General features: G+C 35.6%; 1 protein-coding gene and 1 long non-coding RNA gene across 2 annotated transcripts; both read left to right on the top strand.

The window, feature by feature from the left end:
* The first annotated feature begins 48 nt into the window (after nt 1-48).
* Nucleotides 49-14,398, top strand: LOC131799756 (probable ATP-dependent RNA helicase DDX56). Its single transcript, XM_059117457.2, has 26 exons — nt 49-142; nt 221-262; nt 388-464; nt 2,589-2,631; nt 2,728-2,811; nt 3,023-3,093; nt 4,068-4,140; nt 5,245-5,342; nt 5,457-5,508; nt 5,947-5,985; nt 6,690-6,754; nt 7,209-7,259; nt 7,376-7,429; nt 7,588-7,659; nt 8,644-8,735; nt 9,167-9,185; nt 9,691-9,740; nt 10,460-10,526; nt 11,183-11,286; nt 11,413-11,486; nt 11,832-11,862; nt 12,038-12,096; nt 12,477-12,582; nt 12,661-12,758; nt 13,538-13,600; nt 14,279-14,398. Exons 1-26 carry the CDS (start codon nt 77-79, stop codon nt 14,303-14,305), a joined length of 1,677 nt encoding a protein of 558 aa, XP_058973440.2. The 5' UTR covers nt 49-76; the 3' UTR covers nt 14,306-14,398.
* Nucleotides 14,399-15,090: 692 nt separating this feature from the next.
* On the top strand, nt 15,091-17,821 carry LOC136277103 (uncharacterized). Its single transcript, XR_010715786.1, has 3 exons — nt 15,091-15,550; nt 16,234-16,314; nt 17,470-17,821. It is a non-coding gene; the product is annotated as an uncharacterized lncRNA (long non-coding RNA).
* Nucleotides 17,822-18,047: the final 226 nt, after the last annotated feature.

Below are 18,047 nucleotides of genomic sequence, written 5' to 3'. Positions count from 1 at the left end.
TTGCCTGTGTATGTTGCAGAACCTTTGCCGTGGTTTACATGCGCTCACATTTCGCCCCACGTGCAAAAATAACAACATGGCGGATCAGGTTGAAGAAAGTAGCTCTTTTCATGAAATGGGTTTAGACGATCGATTGGTCAAGGTTACAAATATTTTCGCGATTTTATAAGGAGCCAGTTGTATTTATATCCTTACGGTTTCTTCTGTTTTGTTTTATAAGGCGATTGCCAAGCTAAATTGGTCACAACCTTCACTGATCCAGGTTAGTGCTTTTTGTATACAATATGTTTAAAATCTTCATAAGTAACGAGCAGGCATTTTGTCTTGTTCCATTTTGCTTTTATTCTTCAGGGACAATTCTCTTAACAATAGACTCTTATTCTATAGGAGAAGGCCATACCTTTGGCCTTGGAAGGCAAGGATATTTTAGCGAGAGCCATGACCGGGTCAGGAAAAACGGCAGCGTAAGTGAAGTAGTCTGTAATTGTGACCCTCCATGGGAAAACGGACACTAACGCTTTCCCGTTTAAACTGCGAAACCGTTTGCTATCCGTTTAAATCCGTCTAAACGGTTCATGAAAGCGTTGAAATGGTTTGCTCATCCGTTTAAGAAAGTTTGCATCCGTTTAAGACTGAAGCAAAAACGTTTAAACGGTTTGCTTATCCGTTTTATATAACTTATGGACTCCTTGCCTGGGGCAATGCGTCAAATGCTTATTTAAACAAGATTTTAGTTCTTCAAAAGCGAGTTTTGCGCTTAATCTATTTCACCGATCGAAGAGAGCATGCCATCCCTTTATTTGCCAAAGCAAAAATTCTGCCTGTTACGTTCCTATATTATGAAGCCGTAAGTAAACTTATGTTTGACGTGCACAACCAGAGGGCTCCCATTAATATTTTGAAACTATTTACTAAAACATCTCATATTCATACCTACAATACTCGATCATCCAAATCTCAGCTCTTTAGTACAAAGTACTCTAGACTTAACCTACAAAAAAAGGCTTTCTCGCGTGTTGGTGTCAAAATTTGGAATAAGATACCGAAAGAATTCAAAACGTTATCAAAACATTCCTTTAATAAACAAATAAAAACGTCTTTATTTCAGATACTAGATAATGAAGATTCATATCTTGATGTTGAAAAGATCTCCTCTAAACTTAAGGACTGCATAATTAAAACAAATTGATCCGATTGCTTTCAGTACTAATTTATTTGCTTCTATACTTTATTGAACAACTATTGATGTATTTACCAGTTATGCTTCTCTTTATAATTTAACAATATCTAACTATTTAGTTTTTAATTTTCTTTATATATTGTAAATAATGTTTGTTGATGATTGACCCACCTCGAATAGCAAATTTGCTATCTGCGGGTCAACATAATCTAAATTATTTTGTAAGAAAAAGAAAAATAAAGTGTGTTTAAAGTGTGTTTTAAAAGAATTATTTCCGTTTAACGTTCCAAGGAAAACTTTAAACTGTTTGTTTGTCATTCTGTTATGGGCAATTCGAAGTACCAATCTAACATTCGCTCGATACTCACCGGTTCTTGAAATGCGGAACGACCGTATCTTACTTTGGTTTTATCTTTTCCGGGATTATAGAAAGCGAGTAATCGTTCCATCCTTGGACAAACGAGTTAAGTTTAAATATCCTTTTGTACAAATGTAGAGCATCGACAGCCAATGAAGCCATTTATTTGACTATGATCCTGCCATCGATCTTGTTTGAACAGTGCACCTATTCTTGTTTACAGATTTAGTCAAATTGAGATAACCCTGTCTTGATTCCCGTGTCGTGGTTTTGCTAAATCAGCTACTCTCTATCTGTTTATATCATCTTGATTCATCTTTCTTGGTTTTATTGACAATTATTTCAAGGGTTCTGCTTGGTGTGTGACACCGATTTGACCTTTTATTTGCAATGGAAATTCATTGCATATTTGACCCTGAAGTATCTCAGCTTTTGACAATGTTGCGGCTTTGCGTGTGCAGATGATTTTTCGTGAAACTTGATAACAAAAAAATATGACGTTCATTTTCAAAAATAATATGAATAAACAGAGGAGGAGATTATGAGTTTGTCACAGAGGCTGTTTAGGATATTTGCCAGTGAAACTAATCTTGGTAAATTGCACTTATTTCATAAAAGTCACATGGAAACGGCAACAGTTTACTCAGAAATAAAATGCAGAAGTGTATCCTAGTTATTATTTTTTAACTTATTATGCTCAATGTTTTCGCTTCAAGATAATTATCCGTCATCACTCAGAAAGTTTTCCACAAAAGATCTCACCAGCTCAACCACAACCGCTTAACATTAATTTTAAGTTCCAGTCTCCAACAAAATAACCATAATTCAAATATATATTCATGAATGAAAACAGTGCCTTTGAATTTTTTCAATTAAAAATGAACCCAATCATACTTCTAACACTGTGTCCGAATGCATTCATTGTCTGTCCAAGGCCCAACCATGTGATCAGGCAGAGTTGTTCAAAGGCCAGCTTATATGAATGATTATGTTACTGGGATGTAAACAAAATTAAAGCTTTCTATGTTTCTGTTTCTTTTATCAATCTAGATATGCAATACCAGTTATACAGAGAATCCTACAAGATAAACAGGTTTGTTGATTTCAACATTGATTTACATCAGGATTCTCTGTTTAGTATAAATGAACATCCAGGCCAGAGGTATAAAGAAACTGTTCTCTCTGGCAGGCAAATTCTTCAAATAGTGGTATAAGATCTGTTGTACTAGTACCCACCAAAGAACTTGCAAAGCAAGCTCATCGGAACATTAAGGTATGTACATGTCAAAAATGTTTAACAGTACCTGAGGGACTAGAAAATTCTGGTTTTAATATGATATGTACTTCTGGCGAATTGTAGGTTTTACTGAGAGAATATTATGTTAAGATTGAAAACAAGATAGAGTATTTTTATACAATGAAAGATTTTTGACAAGAATCAAAACTTCTTTAACCTATGTTTTTTTTTTTTTCTCTTATTGTAGGAATTATCCTGTTACTGTTCTCGTGATATCAAAGTTGCAGATGTTGCACAAGGAAATCTCATTAGTACCAAGTGAGTATTACCTATATTTTTGCAAGGATTTGCAACATTTATGTCTATCTTTTGCTTGGTATGTTGTGCAATCTCATTGAAATTAAAAAAAGAGGTAAGATTCTTATTGGTTAAGTTACTAAGATGATTGTTACTCTCCATTAAAAGTCCTGATAATTTTGATCACTGGGAGGTAAAAAGCCTTCTTACATCATTATCCCTGATTAAAGCATTATGGTAAGGATAAGAATTAGTGTGTATATTGCAAAGTGGCAAAGATAAAATAATCTGATTTCCACATGAGTCTCAATTAAAGCTGGTTATTGTCTGTAAGACAACTTCTCACCATCTTCTGTTTAGCCTGGAAGCAGGGTCTCTTTTTGGGGTTTCACCTTATCACACAGCCACTTATTACTGCAACACCATTGGCAGCTGCTTATGAAAAAAGTTATTGACATCTCTATATCATTAGGAGAGCTATAAAACCCCAACAGTCCCTGTACAGACATGTGACTGTTCCAAAGGATAACATAATAAGATGTAGCTTGCCAGCAAATTCTTGAGTCAAAATTAGCCAAAATGGTATCTAAGGAGATACTGTCAAGGAAGGATTCTAAGACTGTTAAAGATTACTGAGAAGAACATTTTTAACATTGTTAGAGGGTCACTGGCCACCAAAAAAGTTTTTTCAGTAGTTTTAAAATGAAACTTATGTCTTTGTTGATAGATAATTTTACTAAAAAATATTGAAAATTTATTTGTATTCTTAAAGGTTATGAAGTCAGATCAGGGTATACAGTAGCTTTTTCGGTTTGGTAGATAATTTTACCAAAAAATGTTCATTTACAATTTGTATTCCTGTACATTGTGAAGTCAGACCTAGGTATAGTTCAGGTAGGAAGTATTAACTTTATGAGCAGCTGTACTTTTGTTTAGGGAGAAGATAATAATTGTATTAGTGCACATTATGTGAAATTCGTTGGTTTCTCATTTAGGTCACTTTTGATGGAGTGTCCAGATATAGTGGTTGCAACACCAAGTGTGCTACTAGGCCATGTTCAAGCCAAAGTGAGTGTATTTATTTATTCATCTATAACTGTCAGTAAGAGCTAGTGTTCTACAGAAAAAAATAATTGGCAGAGGTTAAATTTATTTCTGATCAAGACAGGTTTTGACTGTGTTGTGTATTTAAGCAGCTGGAACTTCAGTGGCAAGTGAAAATGCTGGCTGCTAGGCTTTTTGGAGAATACGAATAATAACACTTTTTAACTACAGTTGATACTCTTCCCCTGTGCTAACAGATAGCTTGTGTGCAGTAGACTTTTTGATCACACCCTGAATCTTGTTGCCAGCCATGCATGTACACATTTTAAACCCTACATTTTAATCCCTTATCCTCTATTGGTGACAGCTGTTATAAGCAATCGCTTTCTTTGTATTTCATTATTCTACTATATTTCCTTACCCTAACTTATGCACGTGCTGTCAGCTGTTCAATGGACAACCAATCATAGGGGAACACCCCAAGAGATTCAAGTTGTGTCCATCAATGAAGTGACCAAAAGAGACAAAAAGACCAAGACACATACTTTTTTCTTGAGTGCTTGATTTATAACACCCCTCAGCTTTTTTAATCCAAACCTCAGAAAGGAAAATTTTGTCCTTTTTTTGCCGAGACATGCTAATTCCTGCACAACATTCAAAGAAAAATAATTTTCTATAATTTATTTGCAAATAATTTTCCAAACATCTTTTCTTGTCCGTTACATTTACCTACAAGAATATTTCTTTTAAGTCATAGGTCACCTTTTTTTTGTATACAGCATGCATACAAATACATGTATATTACAATCAGAAATGATTCTTGGCTTAAGTTGGATTTTATAGGAAGAATTACCAAGTTACAGGTTCTTTTATCTGCCCAACCCAAAGACTTATGCAGATTCATGTAGCACACTTACCCTTTTGTTTCTTCTGAGAGGAAAAAACAAAACACTTGTAGTTTCAAAACAATTTCATCCATAAGAAAAAGGAAATTGTCAGACAACAAAGAAACAAATCCAAAAACCTTGGGCTTAAAATTGATCAGCAGTACTTTTGAGTTATTTTAAAAATGACTCAAAACCCTTGTTTGAGATATTTTTTCTTCACTTTTTATGATTGTTATTTCAGAATATTGACCTTAAAGCCAGTCTACAGATGTTAATTATTGATGAAGCTGACCTTGTGTTCTCATATGGCTATGAACATGATCTCAAATCTCTACTGAGGTAATTGCTACAAGCCAAGTTCACTATATTGAAAAGTAGAACTCCAATAACTTTTCCATGCTTAGATGAAAATAATGGTATTAATGTGTTGATTGAAACTTGATGTCTTTGCAGCCATTTTCCAAAGATTTATCAATCATTCTTAATGTCTGCAACTTTAAGTGAGGTGTGTATTGTGGGTCTGTTTATTACTTGTTAGAATAACCTAAAAGGATTTTCTCTTAAGATTTATTAGCAATAAAGTAGAGTAAAGTAAGATGGGAATGCATGTATTCTCTTTCTGAGTAGATAAAATATGGAAAAAATAGTTGGATTATAAGAAAATATGGTAAGCTGGATTAAAATTACAGAATGTATAGCTATAATGATATTAGCACTTTTTACTAATTACCAGATTGTTAAAGAAAATATGTACCAGAGCAAATGAGATTGAATACAGTTCATGTACTGGGACTCAGATAGCTGAATGAATAACAATTATTTATAATTTATTATGGCAAAGATGGAGCTTGGAGCACTGAAATGTCAAGTGCCATAGAGAGTAAGAAACTATCATTACAATGTTTCCCACTGTGATAAGTATTTTAAAATTTATCTCTATCAGGATGTTACTGCATTGAAGAAGCTTGTCCTTCACAATCCAGTAAGTGTGCTTACTATTTCTTAGTTTTGCTTTGTTACTGTTTATCTAGAGCAGAATGTAAATTCAGTTTAAAAAAAAAAAAACTTGCCAACACTGGGACAGCTTAAGCCTGGAACTCAGGAATTCCAGATCAAAAGAATCTTTTAAGAATAATTATGGTAAAAACTTTTTTGATATGCCACAGAAATTACAACATTTTGTCGTTTAATATTCAATTTATCATTAGCTTTTAATTCTTGTTTTACACCTCATATTCCTATTATCCTATTTTATCATAATTTTAGACATTTTTAAAGTTTGATACTTAGACATGTATTGACATTTTGTAGTGTCATTTTCAATTCATCTAGCTCATAATTTTTTGTGTACACTCTGTACATGTAATATCTTTTTTCTGTTATGATTTTAGATAGAAGGCCACAAGTTTGTCAGTTATTTTAACTATTCAGTGCCACCCTCTTTAAATAAAGTGTATTATAATTATAGTTACTATAATAATTATTATTATTATTATACAGCTGAAGACAGAGGTGCTTGCCAATATCTTTTAGAGGTCTTGAGCTTTAGTCTTTCACGTGTAACCTCTAATCAGCCTTATTTTTTTCTTCTAAGAAAAGCAATATGGGAGGGTTTTAAACATAGGCACTTATGCAAGTTTATTGTGTCATTACAAATTTGTGTACTCTTTTAAATGTGTCTGACAGGTTATTCTCAAGCTTCAAGAGTCACAACTTCCATCAGATGACAAACTTACCCAGTATTTTATAAAGTATGTTCAATCTAGCAACAAACAACACAATACAGTCATCTAACTGTACAAAATGTAATCAGATAACGCAGAGACATTTTTTTTAAATATGTAAAGAGGAAAGAGGAGCTGATTTTTTTTTCTGCGCTGAAGGTGCAAAGCATGAGAGAGAAGCTAAGTTCCTTTCTTGCAATCTCCCAGAGGCACCTTTAATTTGAGAGGTTCACATTTATCATTGTTAGCACATTACAGTACATGAATAGTTGGCTTGTGGTACACTTTGTTGACAAGCTTTTTGTACGTGTAGTTGGTTAATTTAGATGGTCAATGATAAACTAATAAATTTTATCCAAACCGACCTTTCAAGCACAAGCCCTTTATCTTAACAAAGTAGAGGGATTGTAGGTTGTGTGTGTTTTTGATTGAATTCTTTTTTTTTCATTTTTTGTTTTTGTTTTGTTTTTCTTATTTTCAGATGTGAAATGGAAGAAAAGTTCCTCTTGATATATACCCTGCTCAAATTAAGGTAGAATTACCTGGTGTGTGGTTGAGTTTTTTGCCTTTTTCAGGATCCTTGTGTAGTTTTTGTACAGAAGGAATTTTTAGGCCAGTAATTCAAGATTGGCTTTTTTTTTTTGATAGGCTTGTTCAAGGGAAGACAATTCTGTTTGTTAATGGTATTGACAGATGTTACAGGTAAATTATGTATGGAACATCTTTTTAACTATATACTCATGAAACTGAAAGTTTGTTTGCCTTTTAACATGTAAAGAAATGTATTAAAGACATGATTTTATCAGTAGTAACTGTATTAAGTGGTGTACATGTATGCTGACAACACTCTTGTTTTGCAGACTTAAACTATTTCTTGAACAGTTTTCAATCAAAGCCTGCGTTTTAAATTCTGAATTACCTCATAATTCAAGGTAAATATGGTCATGTATATGTTGTTATTAGAGGTGCATTCCACCACTCCAGCTTCAAGTGTAACATATTGCTGCTCAATCCTACAAGACACCAACAGAGAAACAATTGAAGTCAAACAAAACATGAATAAAAACAGTAACCCTAGCTCTCAGGTGGGACACCCACAGGGTTTTTTGCAATTGCAATGTGGTGTTTTAGTCAAGACTACCAACGAGTTAATCCAGTTTTCGCCAGAGTAGAATTCAATTTTAGGCATATTGACCTTTGGCCACAATATCTTCTTTTGTTATCATATGTTCAGTTTTTGTTTTATATGACTCAATTAAAAAGCACCCTGAACCCTTACTCCTTTGACCCCTAGAGTGACTGGCTTCTAATATCTCTCAATAGTATCACCCTTGAATGAAATGTAAAGGTTGTTAGAATAAAGGAAATAATCGCCAATGTTATAAGCTCTTGATTGTCAAAAAAGTTCTCATCGTCAGTGTCATAGGAAATGTAAAGCGAAATGTGTGGAGAATATGAATTTTAGTGTTTGGGTCTGAGGGGTCAAACCCCTAGATTTGCTTTGTAATCCTCCCTTATGGCTACTGAGTGTTTTCTTGTGTGTTTTCTTTACCAAGACAACAACCTCTGGCTGATCAGTTTGTCTGCTCTCAATACTTCTTTTCTGAATGATGTATTGGAATTGTAAGGAGAATGTTCATGCCAATCACTCCTGGGAGTTAAAAAGATAAATTGTCTATTGGGGTAACACATCAAAATTTATAGCAAACTGTATACTCTGTCAAAAAACACAATACACAAGTACATATAATGACTCTAAATCAGAGATTGGTGTTGTAACCACCTGGTTAATTATCAGATATTTACATGTAAGTATATTCTTGTTGAGCAAAGTGTACCAAAAATATTTTTGACAAGGCACATGGACAGAGCAAACCTAGAATTTAACAAATGCACTTGTATGTTGTCTCATTCAGATTACATATAGTAGAGGAGTTCAACAGAGACATTTATGACTACATCATTGCATCTGACGAAAGTGTGTTTGATGCTGTTGCTACACCATCTGGTATCCTTTTTAGAGATTAAGTGCAACAAAACTCATATCAATGTAATAAGATGCTGAGCTAATTTTATTTCCTTAAAATCTAAATCTGCATTGATTTAAAACTTTCCATGAGAGAAATTTACTCTATGTGTGTGTTTGTTTTTTTTGTTTTGCAATCCACAATCCAAATTTTTCAATAGACTTATTGTGTTATTGTAGACTTGGGGCAAAAATGATTATGTGAATTTTAGTAATTTTCATATTGACCAGTCTGCTCAATGCAAAGCAAACATTTGCAGTGCAGAAGTTTTTAGGTGTAATTGGCTGGTGTGTGTAAGGCTACTGTTACTCCCAGTCTTGGGAACTGGTTTTCATACTTCAGCTGATGTTAAAAAAATGTTGCCTCAAGTGTTCAAGATTTGTTTCCTTTGACTTTGAAATCATGTGAACAGCAAATGTTAAGAAAAAGAAGTGAGTATACTGATGTGATTCTTTGTCAAAGTATCTCTTTGTTTTAGGAACATTGAGTACTTTTGATTCTTTTGCACAGATTTCCTTTTTCTTATAAGCTTTACAAAAATTTAAGATGTACTTGAAATGTGGAATGAAACATTTTTACATGTTCTACATTTTGTGCATACTAGACACTGTTCAAATCAATCCAGTTAAAGACTAAATTTTGACTATTTTAGAGTTTGTCAGGATATACTAATGTTTCCCTTAAGATTTTATCAAAACATATGTCAATCTCATCAATATACTGGCAGTGCAAAGCCACTTTTTTTTTCCTCATTCTTTTGAGAGAAATTTTGATTACTGCATTTGAATTATTTTTGTTGATTTTCTAAGTTTTACTTGGCTTTTTGAAAACCCTGACTGGTTATGTAGGAAAATTCAAGTTGATTGGTATAAATCAAACTTTCAAATTTGTATCCAGTGACTGAAATCTGTCTCTGCGCATATTTTGTTCCTTCAGAAGAAAGAAGGACAAAGAGTATGGCGTGTCTCGAGGAGTGGATTTTCAAGGTTTGTATTCAGAATAAAAGACTAAGACACAAATCTGAACTCCCCCTGAAGAGAAACTTGGGAAGACGTAGCACATTGGGATCCTGATTTGTGATTGTCTTGTGTTCAAGGGCAAATGCAGATACACTTAAGTTACATCTGAACTGTCAGGGAAACTATAAATGGATTGCTAGAGGTAACCTTCTCTGGACTGGCATCCCATCCAAAGAGGATAGCATTACCCCTTGTCTAGGGAACATGGATAAACTCCAGCAACTAGGGACACTTGGCCTGAGTGATGACTTACTTTAACTTGAATAGAAACAGTGAGTGATGTGCAATCACTGAGGGTTAGCACACTGGACTCACCATATCCGCTGGATAGCGATTTATCCATTGGATAGCGTTATCCATCCTTTTTACTACTAGGTCTAGGAGTATAAATGGCTGCTACAAAGACAATTTGGTAAACATGACACATCACTCAGAGTAGTTTACCCACAGTGGACTAGCATCCCTTCCAAATGTCAAATGAGAAACTTTAGCCCGTTAATTTTGCTCATGCTTTTTAAGATTTGCTTAGTCAAGGAAAAATCCCATAGCTAAAAGTTGTCTTTTTACTTTGTTAATCATCTTGTCTGCCTCACAGTGTATTGCTGGAGTTATTTAATGGACATGAAATATTAAGCAGGTGGAACTCAGGTCACTAACCTTCTTTCTGGTTGTTTTTGGGTTTCTAGGAGTTGAAAATGTGATAAATTTTGACTTCCCTACAGCTGTTGATGCCTACATTCACAGAGTAGGAAGGTAAAAGTTTCATTTCATCTCTGGACAAATTCTTTCTCTTTGTGCAGGTCGCCTCCATTTTGGGAGGACCTGACAGGGAGCTGTTCGTTTCAGTCACTTATGGAGAAGCTTGACTAGTTAGTTGGCATTCTTCCACCCTCCCTGAATTTCCAAATTAGCTCCTGTTAACAATCTTGACGAAGAATATGGCACACTGACAGTGTATTTGTTTCTTTATGCTTCCTTGTTTTAAGGTACGAAATTACATTTAACCTCCAGGGCCCTAACCACTATCTCTTTACTGCTTTACGCGGTTGGTATGCAAAAAGCAATTAAATTTAAACCGGCAGATACTTTGTTCTGAGTCGCGTAACATTGGGCGTGTCAACGAACCTTCACTCATTTTCTACGACGCCTGTTTAAAGTTAGGCCAATAACAGCAAAATAATGGCGAGTTACAATCAGCTAAATTTACCCCTAGCAACGGTCTGAAATGATAATGGTAAGGGCCCTTAAAAGGCAAAGTAAAATTGAAGTGTCACTGGCAAAGCTTACTGCACTTGAACTTTGTAAAATGTGCTCATTTGACTTGGGAAGAATTGATTTCTGTTTTGCTCTATTGATGTAGGAAACATTCGTTGTCTTTTAAACAAGGCGTTATTGTCTCCACTTTGTAGGACTGCCCGTGGTGACAATGACGGTACTGCGTTGTCCTTTGTGACAGCAAATGATTATAAAATGCTGAAAAAGGCCGAAGAGGAACTTACGAAGGAGTTTATAGGTACAAACATCTAGTGTATGCTTGACGTGACGTTAAGACGCAAAGTCTATGTAAGTGACATAATTGAAGACATTGTAATGGTCAGGTAGAGATGTTAATAATTGTTAATAATTTTGGATGTTCTAGGAGAGAAAAAAGAAATTTTTAAACCTTATCAGTTTAAAATGGAGGAGATCGAGGGGTTCAGGTATCGTGCACAGGTAAGTGCAGTTTCTTGTAGCAGGATGCTGCCTTGGTTTAGGAGCCAATTGCAACAGTGTGTTTGGTGACGTAGGGAATGATAACAATTCTGTTAAGTCAACTTGTTTTCCAACGCACGATAATCTATAATAGAATTTCAGCTCACTTCTTGGCCATGCAAAGGGCTACCAGCAGGGAGGGTCCTCTGGATCCTCATGCGCCTTAAGTAGCTCGATACCGTAATCATCATCTTCGACAAACTTCCGAAGAAGAATGTGTCGCTGTACCATTCCCTTGTCGTTCAAATTGTTTTCTTTCAAATTTTTGTCGCAAAAATTTCATCTTTGCTCTTTTATCCTTATCAGGACGCACTGAGGGCAGTCACAAAATCAGCAGGTTAGTACAGTTGCATGGGATCAGTGCTGGAGAGAATCTACAAGGTTAAAAAACAAAAAAAGATGGAAAATATTTTATTGAGCTCTGTTCCGTATTTAACTAAACTCAATTGTAATCCATTTTCTTCTTCACATGTTTCTAATTTCACGAGATTTGACTTTTACTTACCTTTCAGTTAAAGAAGCGCGTCTCAAAGAAATCAAGTCCGAGATACTGAATTCTGAAAAACTGAAAGTAAGAATCCGTTCTATCTCCTAGAAAAACGCTGTTTTTACCATACTGCCAAGGATGGTTAATTTGTTATTTATTTGTTGTTTATTGGTACAACGAAAACGCGACTCAAATGTTGCTTCTGAGACCTCTAAGACCTATAGACCATCTATTTAGCCTGCATGCTTGCTCTCGTGATTGGGTTTCGTGTACAGCCACCGACTACACCGATGACATCCGCTTCTAGAAAAAAATTATTGAAACCTCTGTGTTAATAGCGCCGAGAGGAAAACTTACTGGCTAATGCATATCTCCTCGCAGTGAAAGAGATTTTATAAGGTAATCTTATGACCATTTAAAATTTGATTTCTTTATGAAATACTTTCGTCCAATCTTTTTTCAAGGCATATTTCGAAGAAAATCCCAGAGATCTTCAAGTGCTCAGACATGACAAAGATCTACATCCCACAAGAATTCAACCTCATTTGAAAAACGTTCCCGAATACCTCGGTAAGTTGTCGACTGCCGCGAGCTGAGTCATTGTGCGCTAGTAATTCAGTTCTCTGAGTTCTATATTCTTAATTGCAGTTCCTCCCACTCTGCGGCCATCCATGGCCAAATCTTCCCGAAAGAGAAGACGTCCTTTCATATCATCACAAAAAAATGCTCACACCGCACACAGCAAGGTCAGTTTACTTTCTATATTCTGTATTCCGCTATAGCTTTTCCCTCAATGGACATTTCACAGCTTAAAGTTGTCGTCGATTGCAGATGGATTGTTTCAATCTAAGCGAAATAGGTTATATTCACTTGTAGACAGTTTCGAAAGCTTTTCAGCACCGTCCGTTTTTAGCCTATCAGCCCTTTACAACCTAACATCAGTATTCACATTCTCCATACTGTTCATACATACATTTCCTGAGGTGCTGACAAGGAGAATTTTTCCAACAATCAGGGCTTCTGTAGTTGGTGATCATTTCATTTATTCTCATGACCTTTATCTGTATTTCAGGGATGATATTATAAGGAGAAGCTAGATGCTAGTCACTCATAGGGGGTTGAAGGTTTACAAGAACGTGACATCTGACTGAACGTAATGCTTGTCACCAGTTAACCCTTTTGCCCCTAAGAGTGACAAGCATCTAATGTCCTCTTACAATATCACCCCGGAATCACACAGTAAGGTCATGAAAAAAAGGAAGTGATCACCAGCGTGAGACTCTTGATTGTCGAACTAATTCTCCTTGTCAGCACCTCAGGAAATGTAAAGAGAACAGTATGGAGAATATGCATATCGATGTTAGGGTGTAAAGGGTCAAGCCATGGAGATTCAGTAGCCTCAAGGAAATAAGAGGATTTGTTACTCTTGTGAGAAGAGTTAGATAACAACTCTAAGGTAGATTGGTGATCATGCGTTTATCGTGTTTAGTCTAATGTGCCCTATTGCTATTTTTTTTTTCTTTAGAAGAGAAAGGTGGATCCTTTGAAGAGTTTTAAATATCAGAGACATCAATCAAAGGGAAATAAGGTATGTATATCCTTGTTCAGGATAATAAATAAATTTTCCTTATTGCCCTGTTCAGGATACTAAATTAATTCTCCTTATTGCCATTGTTTCTCTTGTTGTTCTCACCCTATGCGGGAAGCAGTGATTTAAAAGCATGGGTTATACAATGTCTAAACGTGGCTATGTAAAAGAACTATCTCTTTAGATGGAAATTTTATAGTGTTAGAGATGCACATACATGGTTGATTTGACGCCTGGTGCAGTACATATGCCTTACCACTGAATGAAAACATTGCGCAGTTGCGCACTGCGTGCGACACGGGTATCCTAGCAGTTTGTAGTACGCTTATCGTACGAATCCAGCTTTATAGTTAAGCTAACACGAAGCAGAGTATTCGATTTAATGATCGAAAGGTAGTAGGTTTGTCCCTTATTAGTTAAGCTAACACGAGTCTTCGTGGGATAAGATGCAGAGTATTCGTGGGATAAGATGCAGAGTATTCGAGTTACTGTTCGAAAGGTCATGGGTTTGTCTCTTACTTGGAGCACCTGGAATTTCTCTGTGGGAGTATGCAGCTCATGTCACTCAATAAGAAATGTTCGTACCCTAATAAGTACATCCTGTGTGTTCCTTTTTTGAACAAATCCCCCCTGAATATCAGAGCAAGGCATTTCAACAAGGTCTTTTCGCATTTTCAGGGACACGGCAAGGGTAAGAGAGGATAAGCAGTCATCGCTGGACCTCTTCTTTACTTAGAGAGCAGATTCCCATGAAGCCCGGGTAGATTGTTGTTAGCTCCTCGTGGAGCACAGCGCTCAGATTGATTGAGAGAAAGAAAGAGCCATGGAGTACAAAATAATGGGGCTGTCGTCTTCCACAATATGAACAACAAACTGATACAGTTTTGAGGAAATGCGTCGTCTTGGAAGTCTGCCTGTGTGTGCAGATTTGTCTTTATGCCTGGCAAGATACAATTTTTTTGCAACACAAATCAATTTATTCGTGTGGGAACAGAAGTATTGATACAGAAAGAGTCTTGTCGGAGACTTGCCTTTGGACGATCAACTCCGACTATACATCCTTAATATGAGAGCGTTTTACTAATAATGGAACAAAAAAACTGGAACATTTTTGAGGACTTCCTATCGCGAACTATTGCTGTCTTATTACTGAGCAGTGTTTCGTGGAAATGTGCAACCAGAACATGCTGTCTCTTTGAAATAAATTATATGAATTGAATCAAAGCGTGCAGCCCTTTTCGCTTACCGTTCTTTCCAACTGGTAGTTTTTCAGTATCGTTGATTTGACCTGAAAGTGGTTTCGTGTGCAAATACATATGGGTGACTTGAGAATTGGAGGTTCGAAACGAAGTTTACTATTTCGGTCTCCTAGATTTTTACTATAAAATGTACGTACCCCTATCGGAGGGGAAGGTTGCGAAACACAACTGTTCCTTTTTCTGTGGCGTGTTGTGTCGGCATATTTGTAACTTCAAGTACTTTAGAGTCCCGCTAATTCAAAATGTCGAGGGAAACGGGAAACATTCTGAGATAAAAGGCAGTTCAAGTAAGCTTGTTTTAAAATGATTGGAAAGCTTTTCAAGGTAATTTGTTGTTAATCTCGAATTAAAACGATGTTTGCACCTCTTCCTAAAATTAACGCAAATGACCGAAGGGCTCTTCGAAGGTTTTCGGTCGGAAAACTGATTTGAATTACAAATATTTTGAAAAATTAATATTCATATTTTCGATCAGTCTTGCACGTGGGAAGACCTAGCGAACTTTAAGAAATGTCAGCTTCTTTTTCAGCTTCTGTGGGGCCAGGGAACGCATTATTTCGACCCAAATGCCTTGGAATCCTCCGTTCTGTAGAGGCTGGCGAGTGTTTCCTCGAAGTTGCGGAAGGGAGTGGCTTGAACTCGACGACAAGGATGGATGAATGGATGTCAATATGTCACGACTTTTATTAAGGTAAATAGCCTACGTGCAGATACATTTTGGATAAAAATACCTAGCTCGAGTTTCTCGGTGTTGCTCATGTAAAGTTAATTTGAGAGTTTGATGTAGGACGGAAGAGGATGGCACACAGTTCAGTTTAAGACAAATCGTTAATTGCAGCCGCCATGACAGTTCTTGCTAGATCACGTGACTTTAAGGGCAGCAGCAGCGAGAAACTCGGGCTTTAGTGATAGTGTACTGATTGCTTATTTACATATTTATTTTTATTTGTATTATTATTATTTAAATTTTTCTTAAATAGTTACGTATGTGTGTTGGTTCTCGAACACTGATAGCTTCATAGGAACATTTCATAGAAACACACTCTGTCTTATCAGATAACCATGGCAATTTTTTTTCACCCTTCTCCCCAATTCAATGTTGATAATTGCCAATTGAGAGAGGTGGAGGAAGCGGTAAATGTCCCAGCTAATGTGTCTGGGATTGCAGCTTGCTGAGACCCCAGTCAGAGTGAGTTTAGCGATCCTCGATTTTTGTGTAAGAGCTTTTGTCGTGGAAACCAAATTACCTATTGCTTTTTTTCAATTAGGAACATCGAAATTGTAAATCCAGTCTGTGGTGGCTCCAAGTCAGTTACCATAATTTAAGTATGCACATTTTCACAAAATAAATTTTCTACTTTTTCTCTCATCAAGGCAGCATCAAGCATAGAATGAGGTTATCACTCAATCAAGAAATTCTAGGCAAGAAAGGAACAAAGGACAACTTCCAAGAACGTGAGTTAATTTTTCGTTTTTTTACGAATTAGCTATCTGCGCTTGTAAGTCTGGTCTGCTGGTCTCTACTGAACGTATCAACCTGGATTTATCGAATGTCTGCAATTCAAAACTAGTACGAGTCGAAAATGTAGGAAACCTACAAGCAAAGAAATGATTGGTTTTTTTTTTCGGTTCTATTTCCGGTGAATTTCTCTTTTATTAAGGTGATTGTCAGTCGTTTATAGCACTATTTGGCTTATGAATTAATAACACCACGTTGTTTCTGTTGGTGGAAAATTACCTCAGTCGAAAAAAATATATTTAGTAGTCGTTCTGAAACTTATCGCCATCTTTAGACTCAATCAGTTGATTTAACTTCAACTTATCAGTTACTTCAACTTGTTAGTAACTTCAACTTCCGTGGAACTTCAAAAGGGAAAACTACAGGCATAAGGTATATTTTCGCAAATAGCTATTCAGCTTTTCCACCAATTGTTAAAGACCTTGACTTACTTCAATCACAAACAAAAAAAAGTAGGTAGTTTCAGACTGCACGTGGCTACTAATATGGCACAATTTTTCTAGCATTCAAAAGAACTAGAGGGTTGTATAATGATGCCAAAAGGTAGTGGGCAGAAGATTTATCTCAAACCAGAAAACTTACCGTATCCATCTTTGGCGTTTTTTTAGACCAAAATGTGAAGAAGAAAAGACTTTTGTAACATGGAAATTTTACAAAAACGAAGTAAGTTAAGCAAATATGATAATAAGTTGTAAATGAAACTCTAATCATACAATTGCCTTATTAACATTTCTGTAAGATTTTCTCAGAGGAATTGCCAGCGAACTTTTACATTTATTGCTTGTTGTTGCTTGAATGCAAAATCAAAACTTAATGACTCAAATTTAAACAATTCAATGCTTCAATACTTGAACTCAGTTAGGAGGAAGGCAAGTCAACAATTATGAGAAGATTTAACAGGTACCAAATTGAATTTATCGGTAAATCCAGGTTACGTTCATGTTTCTTCATTGAATAACTTGACACTACAGGACTTAAATTCTGTACTTTTACATATTCAACATTGCGAAATATTTTTTAGCGTTTGACTGTCGCTTGAATTAAGATCTATTGAATTTTATGATTTATTGTTTCTTTTCATTTTCTTGCAGATTGACGGGTGAATATTACTGTTGTTTCAAGCACGAATCAAACAAGAAAGGCTGTGGTTAAGAAAAGTCAAGATTTATTCAGAGGTACAAAACAGATGAAGTGCATTTCTCTCAAGAAAGTCGAGTGAGAACCAAGAGTTATTTGCTTAAATCGACGACTTGTAGCCATACGTAAGGAAGTGTTGTGTCGCAATTTGTCGGCTCAAAAGTCGTGTTAAGGGCTGTTTAAATATTACAAATTTTCCCGCCAAAAAACTTAGAAAAAATACGGTGCTCAAAAATACGCATGCGCCGGATTTTTTTTTCCAAGTTATAATTTTATTTCATTGCCAATAAACTTGTATCTTTTTCTTGCTGGTTGTCTTCTTATATTATCATTTACTATTAGTAAACACGTCAATAAAGTTGTCTCATCTTTTATTGTTTTTCAATGTTCACTCAATAAACCACAAAAGTTTCACATTCAACAAAGCATTTTATTGTTTTATAATTCTCTTTCATTACAAGTTAATTGGTTAAGTAATTTTCAATTAAATTATTAAAAAGGCGTCGAGAAAAAAAATTCATATATATACTAA

The sequence above is a fragment of the Pocillopora verrucosa genome, chromosome 1 (genome assembly GCF_036669915.1).
Source record: "Pocillopora verrucosa isolate sample1 chromosome 1, ASM3666991v2, whole genome shotgun sequence".
In the NCBI taxonomy this organism is placed as follows: Eukaryota; Metazoa; Cnidaria; class Anthozoa; order Scleractinia; family Pocilloporidae; genus Pocillopora; species Pocillopora verrucosa.
Note: the sequence above shows the minus strand (reverse complement) of the source record. Positions and strands in the feature narration are given on the sequence as shown.

Bases quoted from the DNA above. Each gene is read 5' to 3' on its own strand.
- LOC131799756 (XM_059117457.2), top strand. From the start codon at position 77: ATGGCGGATCAGGTTGAAGAAAGTAGCTCTTTTCATGAAATGGGTTTA. The intron at 7,260-7,375 runs GTAGAATTACCT...TTTTTTTGATAG, and splicing joins TATACCCTGCTCAAATTAAG to GCTTGTTCAAGGGAAGACAA. The intron at 10,527-11,182 runs GTAAAAGTTTCA...TCCACTTTGTAG, and splicing joins TACATTCACAGAGTAGGAAG to GACTGCCCGTGGTGACAATG.